Source organism: Neofelis nebulosa, chromosome 3 (assembly GCF_028018385.1).
Source record: "Neofelis nebulosa isolate mNeoNeb1 chromosome 3, mNeoNeb1.pri, whole genome shotgun sequence".
Classification (NCBI taxonomy): domain Eukaryota; kingdom Metazoa; phylum Chordata; class Mammalia; order Carnivora; family Felidae; genus Neofelis; species Neofelis nebulosa.
Genome location: NC_080784.1, coordinates 14,634,388 through 14,653,463, shown reverse-complemented (window position 1 = coordinate 14,653,463; position 19,076 = coordinate 14,634,388). Strand labels below are relative to the sequence as shown.

General features: G+C 42.1%; 1 protein-coding gene across 4 annotated transcripts in view; it reads right to left on the bottom strand.

Moving 5' to 3' along the window:
- The window catches only part of TENM3 (teneurin transmembrane protein 3), a 2,564,262-nt gene that overhangs the window by 94,723 nt on the left and 2,450,463 nt on the right, over nt 1-19,076 (bottom strand). For all 4 annotated transcript variants that reach the window (XM_058719934.1, XM_058719936.1, XM_058719935.1 and 1 more), the window contains 5 exons: nt 18,686-18,896; nt 18,095-18,196; nt 17,711-17,905; nt 16,362-16,562; nt 9,705-9,890 (listed from right to left, as the gene is read on the bottom strand). In XM_058719934.1, the coding sequence (XP_058575917.1) occupies nt 9,705-9,890; nt 16,362-16,562; nt 17,711-17,905; nt 18,095-18,196; nt 18,686-18,896 (895 nt within the window). The remainder of the gene's footprint in view (nt 1-9,704; nt 9,891-16,361; nt 16,563-17,710; nt 17,906-18,094; nt 18,197-18,685; nt 18,897-19,076) is intronic.

Sequence of the window (19,076 nt, the reverse complement as noted above, 5' to 3'; positions counted from 1 at the left end):
CCACCTGAAGGCTGGACGAATTAAAACATCAAACTAGCCATCCAATACGCCGCCCCTTATCCAAGCACTTCTTCATCGAAATGCAGGAAAACGGAACATTGTTCAATGCACTAGTAACATCAGCATTTATCTTTGTGACAGTTTTAAAAAAGACTGAAACCGGTAGAGGGAGCACTGACAAGGGCCTCCACCATTCAGAAAGGTCAAGGGACTAATGTTGTGTCTTTACGAAAGAGGAGACTAAAACGCCTCATTAAAGAAAAAAAAAAAATATGCAGGGGCACCTGGCTGGCTCAATCTGTGGAGCATGTGATTCCTGATCTCGGGGTTGTGAGTTCGAGCCCCACGGTGAGTGTAGAGATTACTTAAAAAATAAATAAAACTGCTGTGCCTCGGTGGCTCAGTTGAGTAAGCGTCTGACTTTGGCTCAGGTCATGATCACGTGGTTCGGGAGTTTGGGCCCCCGTGTGGGCTCTGTGCTGACAGTTCAGAACCTGGAGCCTGCTTCGGATTCTGTGTCTCCCACCCTGGCTCTCTCTCTCTCACTCTCAAACATTAAAAAAAAAAAAATTAAAAAAAAAAACAACCCAACCCATTCTGGGGGATTACAGGATAAAGTACTACATCTAAATAAATAAGACTAAAATGAAAAAATATATATATTAGGAAGCCCCAAATGGGTACTAATGTTATCTCAAAGGAAAAAAACAGACATCTAAAAGTCAGCCTGGTTCTCAGAACATGGGTGATACTCAATGAGCTCTAAGGGGCTTTCAAGGTTCTCTTAGGAATCGCTATCCTTTTTGTCACATCAAATTACTTAGAGTCACCGGGACAGCAGAACAGAGAGGATCTTAAGAAGGATCTCTTTTCTGCGCACCGCACAGGAGGCTTTCTGGCTTCTCTGGATTTTTACCGTCAACCAAGTCGGCTTAGAATTTCCTTCCATTCAACTCCATGTCTACTGACCCCTGCTGCCCCACCCTCCACCATGTTTGACAGATCACGAGGCATCTCTGTCCCCACTCAGTGTGTCTGCAAGCGGAGGGGACTAGCAGTTCTCGTAACCAGCACGGACTCTTGTTTTTCTGTTGGCTAATTCCTCTGCGTGAAGACAAGACTCAGTAGGGAAGAATCGGTCACTGTCAACTTCATGAATCTCAGTCCCCAAACTCTAGCAGCAACCACAGTAACAATAAGTAACATCTACATGGTGTTTATTTTGGGCCAGGAAGTGTCCTAAGTGCTCTTCTCCATGTGTGAAGTCATTTAATGCTCTCAAAGACTCTCTGAGACTCTATTTTCATTCCCACTTTACAGATGAGGAAAATGTAGCACAGGGAGCTTAAGTGACTTCCCCGAGATCACACAGTTATCAAGTCATAGAGCTGGGAACAGAGGTAGATGCAGGTTTTATGGGGTCTGAAATTATACATCTTGGGGGGCTCTCATTAAGAAAAAGAGTACCAAGGGCACCTGGGTGGCTCAGCTGGTTAAGCATCCAACTCTTAATTTCGGCTCAGGTCATGATCTCATGGTTTGTGAGATTTAGCCTCGAGTTGGGCTCTGAGCTAAAAGTGAGGAACCTGCTTAGGGTTCCCTCTCTCTCTCTCTCTCTGTCTCTCTCTACCTCCCCCTCTCTGCACTCCCTGGCATGCTCGCTCTCTCTCTCTCTCTCTCTTGCTCTCCCTCTCAAAATAAATACATGAATGAATTTTTAAAAAAAGAAAAGAATACCAAATTATGAATATGAAAATTAGGTATAAAATGAGTATTTAGAATAAGAAATCAAAGGAAATGATTTTTGAGCTGAAAACACCACAAATATCAGAAAAGCATGTAACATTTTTTATTAAGTGCCTGTCATGTCTCTAATAAACATTTCTCCTTCTGTATTTTTGAGCTTTGTTCACTCTTTCAATGCTTCTTTATAAGACAATGATTTTGTAATACTTTCTGTAGACTGAACAGAAAGATAATTCAGTCTTTATTCACTGTGACTGTTTAATATAGTTTTCATTACTGATAGTTTAGAAAAGTTTCAATTTAATTATTATTAATGTCATATAAATTTTTGGCATTATTGCTAGAAAGGAAGACTTTATTGTATAATAAACAAATCTTAAACACTCTTTGAATTGATGACATTCATTAACCACTTTGTTGTGATATCCTCACAGAATATTATGACTTTTATATTATCTTTGTCAATATCAGTGTTTCATGTCACATAAACATGAAATTTTTTTCTCGAATGTTCATAAGATTCACGGATACCCTGCGATGCACGGCACGTGTGACTTCACACCCTGATGAACTCAATTTCGCAACACTGCTGACATGTCTGCGCCCTAAGAAACGCTAGAATTCTGATCAATTGCTCAAAAGGTATATTCGTCAAACGAGAAAATTGTGGCAAGTTTGTAATTACAGACATCCCAGTACCAAGTGTATCTCTGACAGGAGAAATTAGGCATTTTTGATTAGGCACTTTTACAACATATCTGATGACGAGAGGAATTTTCCACAGACTAACTTCCGTTTCCATACATTTCGAACCTTATTTCTCCTCCACGATCTACTTCTGGTGCAGGGCTCCACAGGACTAATTCATAGCTTCATATAATCTCTGACCCTGTGCTTTCATGTCAGTAGGTGAGGCAGCGGGTGGTAGGAATATTCCTGGATGGCTAGCAATAACAACCACAGACAGCAATGATTTCACACCTCATAAATATATCCAATTAAATCTAAACTAAATGTATCCCCAGCTCAGAGCCTCCTTGGCTGAATCCTCAAAGTGCCCATAGTCATTCCAGTGTCATCCTACTCAAGGAAAAGTGTGATGGAAAGCAAGTCGAAAAGGAAATAGATGAAGGCCCTAACTGATTTGCAAGTTTCCGATGAACATGTGACCCTATAACCCCGCGGTCCTCTCGCAAGAAAGGCCCGCACCAGCGAGGTGTTCCAGTTCTCTCTGAGGCTTCAGCTTTACCAGATTCATGACAAGTATGTCGCTGGCCCCGCCAGGGACTCAGGTGGGAGGCAGTGGAGACCCCTTTTGTAGCTACTCCATCACTCTGACAGACGGGAAGCCAGATGTCTCCCAGAGCGCTCATTGGCAGGTGTAACGTGGTACCCTGTATTCATTTAAGGGGGGACTTACGAAGTTTCAGTACAAATGCAGAAAGATACTTGCAGAATTTCCACATTCTGTATTATGGTCAATATGATTCCCAACTTGGGAACATTGCAAAAGTTACAAAGAATATCGATTTTGTAATCTAAGGGAAGTATCAGAGTGTATCCGAGTGGTCACTTGTGAAACCAAATCGTTACCTATTTAAAAAAAAAAATTTTTTTTTAACGTTTATTTATTTTTGAGACAGAGAGAGACAGAGCATGAACGGGGGAGGGGCAGAGAGAGAGGGAGACACAGAATCGGAAGCAGGCTCCAGGCTCCGAGCAGTCAGCACAGAGCCCGACGCAGGGCTCGAACTCACGGACCATGAGATCATGACCTAGGCCGAAGTTGGACGCTTAACCGACTGAGCCACCCAGGCGCCCCCAGATCGTCACTTATTTTTAAAGGTAACAACGAAAATACTATTCTTTCAGCGTTCTCCAGAGATAAGGACGAGAACAACGAGGCTAAGCTTTGTCCACAATGGTACAGTTTTCATCTTTCTCTCTTTTACCCCCATATTGTTTAGTAGAGAACTCCCCAGTTGTGTGTATTTCATTTTCAATTTCTGATCTTCAGCATCCCAAAGCCCAGAGCAACCATAGTATTTAATAGAGGGATGCCGAGTACTGTTAAGTCTAAGTTTTGTCTGAGCAAACAAAGCATGTCTTTGTGATCATTAATGATCCTGTTTCCCAATGTACTAAAGAATTAGAATAAAAACAAATAGCTGGTCTTTTGTAGCTTAAAGGAATTAGGATTTCCCCTAGGCCAAATTTCCATTTGAATTGCCTGAAAGTACATGAAAATCAATGTAGCTCAATAAACAACTCTGTCTTGGAGGTATCGAGAGAAGACAAATACCAAATAGACTCCACCTTTCTCTTTCCCTAGCTCCCTTCCCTTCCCTTTCTTCTCCTTTCCTCTTCTTCTCCTTCTCTTTCTCCCTCCCTCCTTCCCTCCCTCCCTTCCTTTCTTTCTCAAAGCAACACCTCTCAAAACCCTCAACTCAAACATACTAACTTCTTGTTAAGCCATATCCATTTTGAGACTAGGTTACATTTCATAACAGTGAAATGAAAATTTCACGTTGGACAGCAATTTTGTTTTGTGTCTTTATTTTTGGAAGTCAACATCCAAAACACTGTCTGGATTGCAGTCGTCTCATTTATACTTAACCACAGAATAAGAACTCTAATGTATTTGCCTCCAACACTATTTGCCTCTGTCCCCCTCTCTCTGCCACTCCCCTGCTTGTGTTGTCTCAAAAATAAATAAACGTTGAGAGAAAAAAAAACAAAAACAAAAAATGACTTGCCTAGGTCACAATGATAGAGTAGGCAGTCAGTCAGATACAAGCAGGGAACAAGGGCTTTCCTACTGATAAAAGGGCTGAAACCAAATTGCAAGCAGCAGGGACTGGGACCGGACCCCAGGGGATCCACATATATTCTCCCCTCTGGTCGCTGCCCTACAGTAACCAATAGCTTCATTATACAAGTTATAGTGGATCAATCACAGAGCAGACTTGACAACACGTATTCTTTTTCCTTCCAGAGCCCACGCTTTGTTTTTTTCATCTGTTACCACTAACTTGCATAAAAGATATTAGAATATCACAGATGAGATGATCAGTAATTGCTTAATGGATAAAGAAATAAATGAACAAATGAAAGGTAACAAAGACATGTAAATGCCTTAGGGAAAACGAAAAGCTAAGTGAAACAGAACAAAAGGGGAATCCCTTGTTTAAATCTCGTAATTTTCTAAATAAAGCAGAAATCAAGAAATTCTAGAACCACAAGAGACCTCAAGGGGTCCTTCAGATAGGGACACTACTCAAGAGACTTGGCGAATGGAAAAAAGTTACCAGAAATTCCCCTCTTAAAAACATTCCTCAAATTAACAAAAAGAACCAAACAAAACCCCCAGTGTTTCACGCCTAAATGATTATGGTATTCCCAAAGCTTCCAGGAACCGAGATTAAAACCTTTCTTTGGGATCTTGTGTCAGGATTTAAATACGTCTTCCAACAGGAGGTTCCTCATTGTAGCTAAACAACATCTTAACAACTTAAGCCCATTTTCTCCATTTCTGTCTGTATGGAAATGGGACACACCAATGGGAAATACCAATCAATCTCCAGGAGATAATTCACCCATCTACAGACAGATCTGGGTCTTCCCTACCTTCCTAACAACACTTCATTGTAGACAGCAATCAAATATGTTATTCAGTCCCCAGCCCTGCTCCCCTCACCCTTGCAGGTCACAATCTCATCTATAACCTCCAGTGCTCTCAGCTACAAAGGGAAGGCTATGGGGACGGTTTTTTTTTCTCCGCAACCGCTACAAAGAATAGCTCTTGGGGGAAGCTACAGGTTAGAAAGACTCAAGATGTGCAAACTTAGGATGTAGCATTGCCCAGAATATTCAGCTGCATTGCGCTTACAAGTTATGTGGATTCTGCGTATCACCATCTGTTCAGCAGAGGCTGGCGTGGCGTTTGCATTCTTTCTATGGTCCACTAACTCCAGCCACCAGGCCAGAAGAGTAGTCTTCCAGTGTTTCCACGCAAGGATAGGGAGAGTCAAAGCAAAGGAGTTGCCTTTGTGTGGTTATAGATTCCGGTTTCAGTTAAATACATCAACAGTGAACTTACTGAATTAAGGCCAAGACAAGTATCTCCCAGGTCACAGGCTTGACCTTGATCGATACAGAACTGTTCTGGCTTGTTTATATGGAGACAGCCATGCAGTATTCCAATTACGTCAACTTTTATTTATAAACCACTTAATTATATTTGGTATATTTTATCTTGCTTCTGGGCCCTCTAAATATTCTTCCATCTTTTCTATCTTGTTAGAAACAACAGTAGGAACGTGAGTGGGATAATCACTCGACCTTCCTGTGGAATGGTCACATACAAAGGATGACGGTGCTGTTACTATTAAAGTATGCTAGGGGTGCCTGGGTGGCGCAGTCGGCTGAGCGTCTGACTTCAGCCAGGTCACGATCTCGCGGTCCCTGAGTTCGAGCCCCGCGTCGGGCTCTGGGCTGATGGCTCGGAGCCTGGAGCCTGCTTCCGATTCTGTGTCTCCCTCTCTCTCTGCCCCTCCCCCATTCATGCTCTGTCTCTCTCTGTCCCAAAATAAATAAAAAACGTTGAAAAAAAAAATAAAGTATGCTAGTAATATTTGCTAGAAACATTTGATGTGGCTCTCTCATATAACCAACTTCCCTTTATTTATGAAAGGGCCCAACAGCCATAAATGCTTTTATGGGGAGGAAGGGAAAAAATATTTATTTTAAATCATAATATCGCTAGAAGTAGATTTCCCTTTGTTTCATTTTCCATCTGCAGGCATCACTTTTCAAAGTCTAACCCCAGAAAGGAGAAGGACTTGGGACAGTGAACCTGAGGATTAATAAGCCCAACTTGCCGAACTCATGATTCACAACGAGAGGAAAATATGAACGCACTAATAAAAATAGCAAGATGGAATCTTGTCAGTAGATAGGGTGTTCAGTGAACACTCTAAATTCATAACCTATTTTACTATCAAAATGCCTATGGTTTTATGAAAGCATGAACAGTTTATGAAGACGGTAAGATGACTAATGAAGAATATCCTTTGCTTTCTATTGGGAACTTTTGTTTGCTTCTAACTGTTTAATTTCTCCTCCGTCTCTCTTTCAATTAACCTCCCTGTTTGTATTCAATGAGATGGCACATAATATGGAGAAAGAAAAAAAACCTTGCTGATTTATGAGTATTCTTTCATAAAGTGGCAGCTTCTTTTAGCCAGATGTGTAAGTGTTGAAAATGAGAGGGAAATGCACAGCATAGTCACATATCCCAAATGAGAAAACGTACTGTAGTTTCCTGGGTTGTTTAAATCAGTGGCTCACAAAGGCCTCTTTTTAAACGGCCCCTTAGGCTCCACTGTGGACATACGCACAGGTAGTTAAGTAGTCGGAAAAAAAGTAATTGGATCTTTGCATGGCAAAATCTGGAATAAGTAGCTCTAATAGCATAGAAGAACCAAACAGTGATCTGAGGTTCCCTGCGTCTTTTAAAAGGTTCACTTTGAAGACTCATTTTTAAATGAGGTAGGTCCTTTACTGCCACATTGTTACTCACATTGACTACAAAGGAAACAAAATGAAATAAAACAACAGAGAACAGAACTGTTAACAACCCTAACAAGATATGCTACGTTATAATAAAAAGAGCTGCGACTAACAGCAACCTCGCGTGTTCCCAGATAACTGAAAAACTGCTCAAGGACCGCTCATCTGTGGGAAACGCACCGTGTACTATATGACCGAAGTCAGTGAGGACACCGAGAGAATGACTTATTTAGTAACTGTTGGTTAGCAAGTTAAATTTGCCTATGGAAAACCTTATAGTATATACTGCTAGGTTTTCCAAGCTATATATTCATGTGTCTGCTGTACTTCCTAGGATACATTCAGTCAAATATATAACATTTCCTCCCCCCAACTAGAATCAATTCACTTCTTATGGGTATGGGGGTGGTGGGGTCATAACACCTGATGGACTGTGATTAGAGGCCTATTTCTCCTGCCCTGCCTCTGGTAGATGGGCATTCTGGGATTTGGGCACAGCGCTGTTTGGTCGCAGGGGTACAAATTATTCTCTGTATGTCCACAGAAAGACCCACAAATTGTGGTTTCAACGGTCTGCTGCTTTAATATAGTTCACAAATGTAGTTCACACAAACGATAGGCAGCCATTGCCCCAGAAGCCTCTCTTGAAGAGTAGAGGAGGGGAAAGCCGTTATCAAATTTGTGGAGATAAGCACTCTGTGCACTCACAGCTTTCCTCCGTGGGGACTCGATGCTTCCCGGGATGTAGGTAGGAAGCTCACATTCCACAAGGGAGCCGCTAAGGGTGTTTCCCAGGTAAACGTTAACACCACAGGCCTGATCTGGAGAATCCGCAGGGCGGGTCCTTGGCAGGCATCTGGAAAACTGGACGTTCTCTACAATGATTGTGCCTACCAGGAGAATCTCTTCTTCTGAGAATCTGGAATTTTGGTGGCTGTGGCTGACAGAGGCTACCTCTTGGAGCGGCCCTATTAAAAACCTCTCAGTCTCAAATGCGCTACCCTCGGCAGAAGCACGTGTTCCTTGCACACGTGTTGGTGTAGTTCAGTGCTGGAGAAAGGTCCACGCTCCGGGTGACCTCTCCTGGTGGGAGAGAAAGAACTCAGGAGGCCTGTGCATGGACTTCTCCAGAAACCACCTGATGACGACGGGTCATTTCCCTTTCGGATAACTATTATGGTCATGAGCACAAGTGCCCCGAGTCCTGGGAGCCCTTCTGTGGATCATCACCTGTGGGGGCAAGGGGCTCACCACCCTTAAAACAGATGACAGGAATGTCACTAAGACTGGAAAAAAACTCACTTGAAGTTCTGTAAAGATACAATTGTGACAATTTATAAAATTATGTGATTTCAACTTTCCCGTGAAAAATTTCCTAGCTAGCCAATTCCTGTAAGCAAGAAAATAAAGTACATGATACTTATAGCTGCACTGGAAGAAGAAATTTTTTAAGATATTGGGACTCCCTCCAGTTAGCAAATTACACCCTATGGACATAAAACACCATACCTCAAGTTATGCAGATTATGACATTTTTGTAAGGCTGTGTCATTTAGAGCTAATATGGTACACTTCCACTGAAGGAAGGCAGGCATTTATTACTTACGTTTGTTATATTTTCTTTAATTAAATGTTTTAAGTTCAGTGACTCAAATGGTAAAAAGCAAAGGCACCGAATACCTTGAAAATATGGTACTATGTATGTTCTGGATAATTCTGAATCCATCCTAGCTATCATTTATGTACCAACATTTTGATCTTAAACACCTGTTTGCTTTATTTAACCCACAGAGGTTCACGAACATCATCATATTTGAAAAGTATCAGCATGTAACTTTAAGAACAGCTAGCCTTGTGCATTTCATTCTACTTTATTTCTTGGGCTGCTGCAAAATAAAGCCATAGAAAGTCAAACCGCTTTTTGAGAGACTCAAGTATTATCGACAGGTGCTAAAATGCGTGGGGCTGCCCGTGCTTGGCATCTTTTTTAAAGTAAAAAATACTGCTGTTATGCAATGGCACCATGGAACGCTGAGACGTAATATTCAACGGAGGCGTGTTCATAAAAAAGAAATGAAATCATCTGCAGGTGAGTCAACTTTTGCAGCCATCACAAACCACCGAATTCTTATACCTCATGCTTGTGACAGCTGTTCTAAAAAGAACCGAATGGCCGTTGTAACACGAGGCCTGATGTGAAGAAGCTTTTTTTTTTTTTAAGAAAGACGAATGAAAATTAATTAGAGGAAATCAGCTTTTGCAAGTAGGGAAACAGCCAGGAACCAGGGCGCTCCCTCCGGCTGCGCGCGCAGGGCTGGCGGGGGGCGGGGCGGGGCGGGGCGGGGCGGGGCGGGGCGGGGCGGGGCGGGGCTGGGGGCGGGGCCTACCGATGGTGCAGTGCTCGCCGTTCCAGCCCTGGCTGCATTCGCACTTGCCATCCTTGCACGTGCCGTGCTCGGCGCAGCGCGGGTGGCAGGCTCTCTGACTGCAGGCTGCGCCCGTCCAGCCCTCTTCACAGCGACAGGTGCCCCCCATGCACACCCCGTGCGAGCCGCAGTCCACGGAACAGATTTCTGTATTGAAAAAGAGGAAAGAGAGCAGGGGAGGAGGGCGGCGGGGAGAAGGAGAATGAATAAGCAGGGCTACGTCTTAAAAACAAAACCACTGAAAATAAATACAAAGGATTTACATACTGAGCACATTTTAGCATCGACTAGTAAGCATTATAAATGGTAAAAATGCACTTTTTCAATTCATCATTTCGTTTAATACGCTGCTGTAATTGTGCATAAAATACCCATGACAATTTTGTTATAAATCCTTTCCTATATTGTATGTGTAAACATAGAGGCTACTAACAAAACGGAGCACGTGATTCATAACGAGAGGAAAATACACACACGTAATGCATCCCACAGGGTCTTCTGGCAGTGGAGAAGCCATGCACACAGACAAACACATACATCAAATTAATATAAAATTAATGAAATATTTCAGTGTCTCAGCAGGAGTTGGGTTTCACCCGTATAGCAAGAATTGCAAAGGGGTTATTTCTAGCTCTATGGTTTAGATTTCTAAAATATTCAGAAACTTTTATTAAAAAGAATCTTGTAGTTTGCACACTGGCTTGCTTCTGACACACACACATGCTGGTTGAGTAAAAGAAATTGTTGTTTTTCCCGTCCAGTAAACTGGTACTATTGACAGAGACGAACGATAATAGAAAACCAGTTTAAAAATGTATGTGGCTACTGACTCTGTCACTGCACAAGCTAGGTTTTTCAGATATCAGAATAACTGAACGTTACCAAAGGACTTCAAAACCATAATAGGTTCCATCGTTAAAAAGAATTGTGTCTAAAGTCATTTTTTTCTTCAAAACCTTTCTTAAAAGCTTATTTGATTAGACACACACACGGAAAGAAAACTTTGAAGGGTATTTTATATTCTACTTTTTACATGTAAAGTTCAATAAAATCAACTACCGCTTTTTTCTATGATTGTAAGACCGTCGTTTGGTTTTGCTTTTCTTGCAAAGATAAAAATGCTGAACAATAAAAACCTGCAATCATTTCAAACAAAGAGGAAATAGACTACAGCCTTATTTTTAAATTAAAAACCAGTAACTGTTTATGTGGCCACATGTTCCTACTTCCCCCACTCACTGCCCAAATAACATTTCTCAGACACCGTAATTCTGTCTCTCAGTCCTGCAGAATCTTAAACAGCATATCAAGGCACTGTGAGGGTTGTAACATTTCTTATAAACAACAGCCAGGACTGTTCACTGGAAGAGAGTGGGGTATGTTTTTTTCAAGCCACATTTTTCATCTCGTTTGAATTAAATTTTTGATTAAGAGATCCAAGATGGTTTGATTAACTTCAGACGAACAGAACATCAACTCTGCTCCAGAAGAGAGAGGTTTCTTTCTGAGGTACCCCTTTTATTCAATCTAATCAATTTTTCATTAGGGCGAAGGTGTTTATCAGCGTTTAGCACACTAGCTTTGAGCAAGGTGCGTCAATCTTTGTAATGAACTTATTAATTAGAGTTAATTTAATTGAAGTGGAATTGAAGGGCTAATTAATGGACAAACTGCTGATGAGGAGAGAGGAAAACTCGGTTGCTTTCAAACCTATAAACTTTCTGATGGAAATAATTCATTTCTTCTCTTGGAGCAGCTTAACCAAATGTTTCTGCAGCTGCAGAATCTACTCTTATTGAATTTAGAGATCCGAAGGTCATTTCTACAACAACAAAAGAAGTAGCTGGTAAAGTGTTCTGCCTTGGGATTCAGTTAGTTAGAAATTCCCAATAATGCTGCTGGTCAACTTCCAGCCACAAGTGTAAGTTACCTACGATGTGTTTGTAAACTTTAGATGGCAACTGTGGAACACGCAGATAAATTTCCGGCACAGGAACCAGGATATTTTCACAGGATGAATAGACGCATGTTTAATTACTGATAATTCTTCTAAGTTTTCTGTCTTTTTCCAGCTAATAGCAAAGTTGAATAAAGTCTTTTTTTTTTTTTTTTTCCGGAGCGTAATTAGTTTATTCCAAAGAAGAGCACTGCATTCATTATCCAACTCTATACATTGAGAGTTTAATATGTTTTTTTGGTTTTTCATTGGGGGTGTAAAGATGAGATGGGACAAAGATCTTCACCCACTGATTATGTCTAATCAGTCATTTTGTACACGGCTACCATTAGATTTGCAACTGGCAAAATGATTATATAAGCACGGAAAAAAAAAATCAGTCCAAATATGTAAAAGAATGACAGGTGCTTTTGGCAGCCAATTTCATCTCTTAATTAACATCTATTACCTTTTTTTTTTTTTTTTTGCTACTCATAGCAATATCACAGAATGACCTTATTTTATTTTTTAAACTTTTTTTCAGTAACCTTTACACCCAATGTGGGGCTCGAACTCACGACCCCGAGATCAACAGTCACACGCTCCACTGACTCAGCCGGCCAGGGGCCAAAGACTGAATTATCTTTTGAGCTATAGTATCCATTACAAACTCTCCTTTATAAAATAATTCAGGTTAACGTGTTAAATAACATTATCTGAAACGAATAGGGCTGTTTCACCATTCCTTTCCTACCTGGGTAACTGTGGGAGACAAATTAGAATGACAATTTTCAAACAAGTATTATTTTCTAGCTAGTATTCGGATGCTTATTTTACTGATGGAGGCATAAGAGACCTGAACCAAGTAGCTTTACTATAAAAATAACTGTATCTATAAACTTTAATTGGACTTTCCTGAGTGTGGGATGCATTTTTTAACACAGAAGCCAGAAAGGGAAACAAACACTGAACAGAAAAAATTAAATGCTTATTTTGATTCTTATGGTTATAAAATATGTTTTTAAGAACAAAGGACAGAACAAGTTAACGTGTTATTTAAATAATGCCTTGCACCTAGGCTTCCTAATGTTGGGTGGTGATGATTTCCTAAAACTCTTTAGTGAGGCCCGGAGGGTTCTCTACAATCCCGCCCCCAGGTTATGTTTTTTGCTCTCATTTGTCCCGGACGTGTGATTTGGTCTACGGTCATGAATTTTCCAACCAGTTTTTGCTTCTCCCGGCTATCTGGATCAACTCCTATTTCTACGGAGCAGTGACGAACATAAGCCTCTGTCTGCCTCCAAAAATGTATGGCCCAGAGATGAGGGAGGTAGAGGAAAAGGAAGGAAGAGAGAGACCGGATGAGGGAGGAGGGGCAAGGGAGCTGCGGGAAGAAGAAAGGTTGGGGGGAAATGAGAGAGAGAACAGTACGAGGAAGAAAAGGCATTGAGTCGTCCCTTTGTCCCTTTACCCAGGATATCTGGTCAAGGCTTCAACAGAAGTCTTTCATCAGAATTACGACTTAGCCTGGACACAACTTTGTTTAGCGTGGGCTTCCGGGATTCAGTTTGTAGCAGGTGAGGAATGGCGCACGAATGTGTCGTGTTGCTGAGGATGCCCAGGGTAGCAGCCATGTCACCCGAGTTTCTCAAGGTGCCAAGAAAGAGCGATCTGTAAAAATTACTAGTCTTTTTTTTCCCCTTAAAATAAGCATGTTAATTCGCTGCGTAGCGGGGTTTCTCTTAGGTTAATGCCATCAGGTTATAATAATAGATGAAATAATTTGCATTTCATAATTTTCACATTTGGGGAACTGTACCCCAGCAGTACTTTTTTTTAAAGTCTATCTATGTATTTCGAGAGAGACACAGGGGGAGAGAACGAGCAGGGGAGGTGCAGAGAGAGAGAGGGAGAGAGACCACAGAGCCCGATGCGGGGCTCGATCTCATGAGCTGAGCTGAAATCCAGAGTCAGATGCTTAACTGACTGAGCCCCCCCAGTGCCCCTCCAAGCAGTACTTTTATGTGGAAGCTCCTCTCAACCAATCAAGAATTAAGTGTGACAAACCACCATGACTATGACCGCCACCACCACCGCCACTACTTGTGTTAATGGTTAAGACTTGTAAGGACTTGCCATGTGTAAGGCACGATTCTAAGCGCTTTCCACATATTAACTCATTTCCATCTTACGACCGTTGTATCAGGTCGTAATTTAATTGTGTAAGGTAGTACTCTTATTGTCCCCATGTCACAGGTAAAGAAACGGAGGCAACAGAGGAGCTAAAGAGCCGATGAATGTCACACGCCTACAGAATGGCCAGCTCAAGACCCGAAGCCAGGCAGTTCAGCCCCAGATTCCCTGCTCTTAACCGCTCACTGTTACGACAGGTCTGCAGAGAAGGCAATCCGTGTGGGCAGGGTGAGGGGTAGACAGACCCCTTCCCTGAGGCCAAACCTACACAGACTCAACAGCGTTACTAAAACCTGTCCTTTTGCTCCCCCCCCCCCACTTCCCCTCCTCTCCCTCTTCTCCTCCTCCTCATTCTGCACCCACCCCCCCTTTAGTAGTATTTAGTTTTGCTTACTTTGAGTATCCAAACAGAAGCCATCCTTCCTCCATGTCTCACCGGTCTCTCCTCATCACCTGGCCTGCATCCTGCCTTGCCCCTCGCCCCTCACCCCTTCCCAGCTTCCTGTCTTCTCCAGAGACGCGTCCACTGCCCCAGCCCCTCCTGGTTGCCGACATCTGGCTCTTCTGGTCAACTTCTGCACTGTCTCTTCAGCAACTGCTGTCTAGCTTTCCTTTAAAACGGCCCTTGGCTTCATCCTTTTCAATTCTGCGATCTCCCCACGAATTCACGCTCTCAGCACTTCACACTCTGGGAGAGCTCTCAAACTCGCCTTGGGCCGTCAAAGTCTGACTAGTCGTGTTCTCTGACATATAATCGATGGGGAGTTCTAACAGGCTGCTCTCATCAAACTGGCGGGCACACATCGTCATGACCAGTGAGTTCTCCATTGTCTGAACTGTCATTGCCAAGCTGCGTCCCTCCAAATCGGGCCCAACCCGACGTTTGCCTCCAAATACTCTTTCTTTACGCTCCCACGTGTGTAACGATACGCTCAGAGGTGCAACTTGGTTAATGGTAGTTGCTGTGGCAGTGGTGGGTGGTAGCTAGATTTAGAATTTATCCTGGACTAAGCACTGTACTAAGTACTTTATATACAGTCATTCAAGTAATTCCCAAAGTATCCCTGTGAGGAATTGCTTTTTTCTTTTTTTTCCTTTAGAGAGTGAGAGTGAGCGTGAGCAGGAGAGAGGCAGAGAGAGAGAGAGAGAGAGAGAGAGAGAGAGAGAGAGAGAATCTTAAGCAGGCTTCATGCCCATGACCGAGCCAGACACGGGGCTCGATCCCGCAACTTTGAGCTCATGACCTGAGTCAAAATCAAGAGCTGGATGTTCAATTGGCTGAGCCACCCGGGGGCCCCAAGAATTTCTCGGTTAAATTCACTTTATAGATGGGTAAACTAAAACATATAGTAGTCTGCCTAGGATTACCCAGCTAATAAGTAGCAGAGGTTGGATATGAACCCGAGCATCTGATCTCAGAGCCTACGCTCGTAGGTACTTTCTAGTACCATTCCCCTAGTCAAAAAGCGCCTCCTCCCATTTCCATGCTAGCTGCCATCTTTAAAAGAAGGCAAGAAATGTTCATAAAAATCTCCTTGAGGACCTCACGTGCATCAAGGCAGGATCACTCCTCTGAATGTTGGTTGTATTTAGCATATTGTTCCACGTACTATTCAATAAAACATTAAACTGGCACGTCCTGGTTTCTAAGTATTTCATGTGTGTTCGTCTCCTCTCCCCAATTAAACGGTAACCTTCTAGGTTAGATTACCTTTTCGTACGGTGTGACTAATACGGTCATGGAATTAATTCATGGGATACAACCAGCATCAAAAAAGTAGAAAAGACGTAGGGAAAAGCATTAGTGTGTACCACTTGGTAAAGCTTTGTTTCAGTTATGTCAGTCTGTATATGTATGTGTCACAACGTAAGACTGAGGCTATGGGTCATTTAGGTCACGGTCAAAAATCTGAAAGCCACTATTCTAGAAGGCAGGAAGGATTCAGTATTTATTCCTACAGGGCCCATCACCATGCCGTGCACACAGCTGCTGTTCAGTAACAACCTGACTGATGGAAAAAAAATTACTGCCTGCCATTTCTATTACAATCATATTATTATAATCTAAAAATCAGCGTTGGACCATTATGCATATCATAATATTTATCTATATGTACTCTTTATTGTGATCAGGTTTAGCCTTATGTTGTCAAATAATTTTTAAATTGAGGCTTCTCTGTTGATGAGATAATGTGTTTAAGTCCCAAGCTATACACAGGCCTTGAGAGTTAGAAGAGGGAGTATTTTACACAAACGAAATATTCTTTACAATGCTACTAAAGGAGAAATTTTAATGACAAGTTGACCTAGCCTGTTTCTTTTTCTAATGTGACTAAATTTCATCACTTTTAACATTTCTTTCTAGAAACAATCACTTCGATAAAACCTATATAAAATTTAATAAGTGTGCTTTAAAAACGAAAAGATCTTAATTTTTAGTTAGCTACACAATATTAAGCAGTCAACTGTGGTGCATTTTTTAACCTTACCATTTGAGCAGTCTGGGCCAGTCCAATTAGGGTCACAGGTACAGGAGCCACTTTCTTGAAGATACGTCCCATGACCAGAGCACTGGTCTGGACACATGGTCTTCAGTATTTCACAATTGTTACCACCCCATCCTGGATTGCAGTGACATTCCCCATGGATACACACACCGTGATTGGAACATCCAGGGTCTAGACAGTCAGCTACAGTAGAGAAAAGAGAACAATTTTATAATTAAATCTAGCAGATATCATACATGCAAAGTACGTGCAGAATAAAGAATTAGGTCCCAATCTAATGTACATGAAAATGTTGGATACTCAAATATTTGACTACCATTTTCAAGAATGTGTTTCTGAAAATGCAAAAAAAATGACACAACTCAGCATTCAGAATTATGCCATTTAGGTAACTGAGACTCTTGCAAGGATTTGTAATTTTCATGAATTCCACATATATGCTCCTGAGATTTCAGACTATTGCTCTCTGTTCTGCTTAATCAGACAGTAATAAGTATCGGCTTCTCTATAACGAAATTGTATCAGCTGACCTAATCTAAGACCATTGAGCAGTGACAGCTGTATGGGACTCTCAAACTGTTTGAGAAATAAATGAGTTGCATACGCTCTATCCTTCTTAATTCACTTTAATGTGCTTTAGATGACGAGATTTAATTTAGCAATTTGACTCAATAAAACTTTACACTTGTAGGGTCAATGGCCTGAAAATTTAATTCCAGAGACTTAATTGCATTACTTTGTGTGTGCGGATCAATAAAATCAATTTGATTGAAGAACGGAAATGGTGCTTTTCTGCTTTTTGAAAAAACAGTTCAACTGCACTTTACAGTATAGCAGCCTGATTCTCATCATTACATACGGTTATAGAACAAACCCGTGATGTACTTTTTTTCACTCGTATATTACGTGCAATAGCCTGTCTTTTTAGACGCGCCAAAATGCTCGATTAAAAGCTGGTTTCGAGGTGAAAAACTGTGAAAACAAACAAAACAAACAAACAAACGAAAAACCTGAAAGCAAAGATAAAAAACCAACTAAGCAAAACAACAGCCCATCGTGGGCTTCGAGTCACACACGTTTGCTTACTTTCTCTGATTGAAAGAAAAAAGAATTATTCACACGACTGGAAGCATAGGGGCTCCTCGGTATTTGCTCTTTCTTATTAGTGAAAATGTTAACCAAATGATGCCACCATACGCATGGAGATCAAATTACTTTCACGAGGAGGCATATAAAGAGCTTCATCTGCCAAACTAAAGATGACAAATGATCCGATCATCTCTTCCTTTAGGACGGTCACAACGGACTTCCGTAAATATGGGCGTGTTTACCTTCTTCGCAATTCTCTCCTTTGTATCCCGAGTTGCAGGCGCAAGAGCCCATGATGCAAATCCCACGCCCCCCGCACTGAGGGTCAATGCACTGCGTAGTGGGCACATCGCACTCGGTGCCCTTCCAGCCGCTGAAACAGAGGCAGCGGCCTTTGGAGTACTGTCCGTTGCCGCTGCACAACACAGGACAGGCTGCTGTGAAATAAAACACGACAGAAGAGTCAACAGCCACATCTGCGGTCGGGGTCCTGAAAGACAAGCACGTCGCTGGGACAAGGCGTCGGCCCGTTTCCCCCTTTCTTCCCCGTCCTGGGAGTTTTCGGACTTAGGCGTGTTTCTACAGCCTCTTTCTATTGGCTTAAGAAAAGGCTCTAACTCGCGTACCTCTTGAACAATCCGGACCTAAAAATCCTGGAAAACAATGGCAAGTTCCAGAAACACACTCTCCATTTCCATGGCAATTGCGGGGGCATTCCACCACAGACTCTGAAGAGGAGAGAGAGAAGGGATATTTACTGTGTGGCCCGCTTCCCGCAGAAGGTAAACTCTGTCACTTTGATCATTTTAGCTGCACACGAAGGAATGACGGATGGCTTGCTCCATAACCAAAAAAACAAAAACAAAAACAAAAACAAAAAACAAAAAACAACCAGCCAAACAAAAAAAGGATTCATATATACTAGACTATTCAAACCAGCTTGACTAGTCAAGCAAAGCATCGCCATTTCAAATGCAGACGCTCTCAAGTGTTTTCAAGACGCACTGCCCTCCTCCAAGATCCTTCCAGAATAATATTCAGTGCTTCATGGTTTGCCAACGTATTCGTAAATAAACAATTTGAAAATATCTCTCACAGTGTACCTCAGGCTTTAACGCCCTAGGTATCGCTCCAAATTGGTGAAGACCATTTAGTTTCTGTTCAACACATTGTGCAGGCGATAGCCCGGAAAAAGATGCTTTACAGACCGCTCTTACCTATGACGATGGTATTAAAAGACACCTGCTCCGTATTTTTCCCATCATTGTAAAAAGCCAGATGCCAGATTCCAGAATCCAAGTACTGGATAAAGCCAGCCTCGTGCAGACTGACGGATCTCGCCTGTCTCCCTGCTCTTTCGGGCTCAAGCAGGTTCCGCTGCTCTCTTGCAATCAGTCTGCTGCCGTCCAGGAGCTCAACAAAGTCATACTGAGGGTGAGGACAAGTACAGCCGTTTAGTGGTCAGAACGATCTCGGTCGTAGCTGCTTCTCTCATTTCTGTTTTGTGTTCCAACCTTTCCCCTCTGCTCTAATAAATACAACGTCAGAAAAAGGTTCCTGATGGCACAGGTCTCCTACACGTAGCATTTACAGGGATCCTAAGAACCG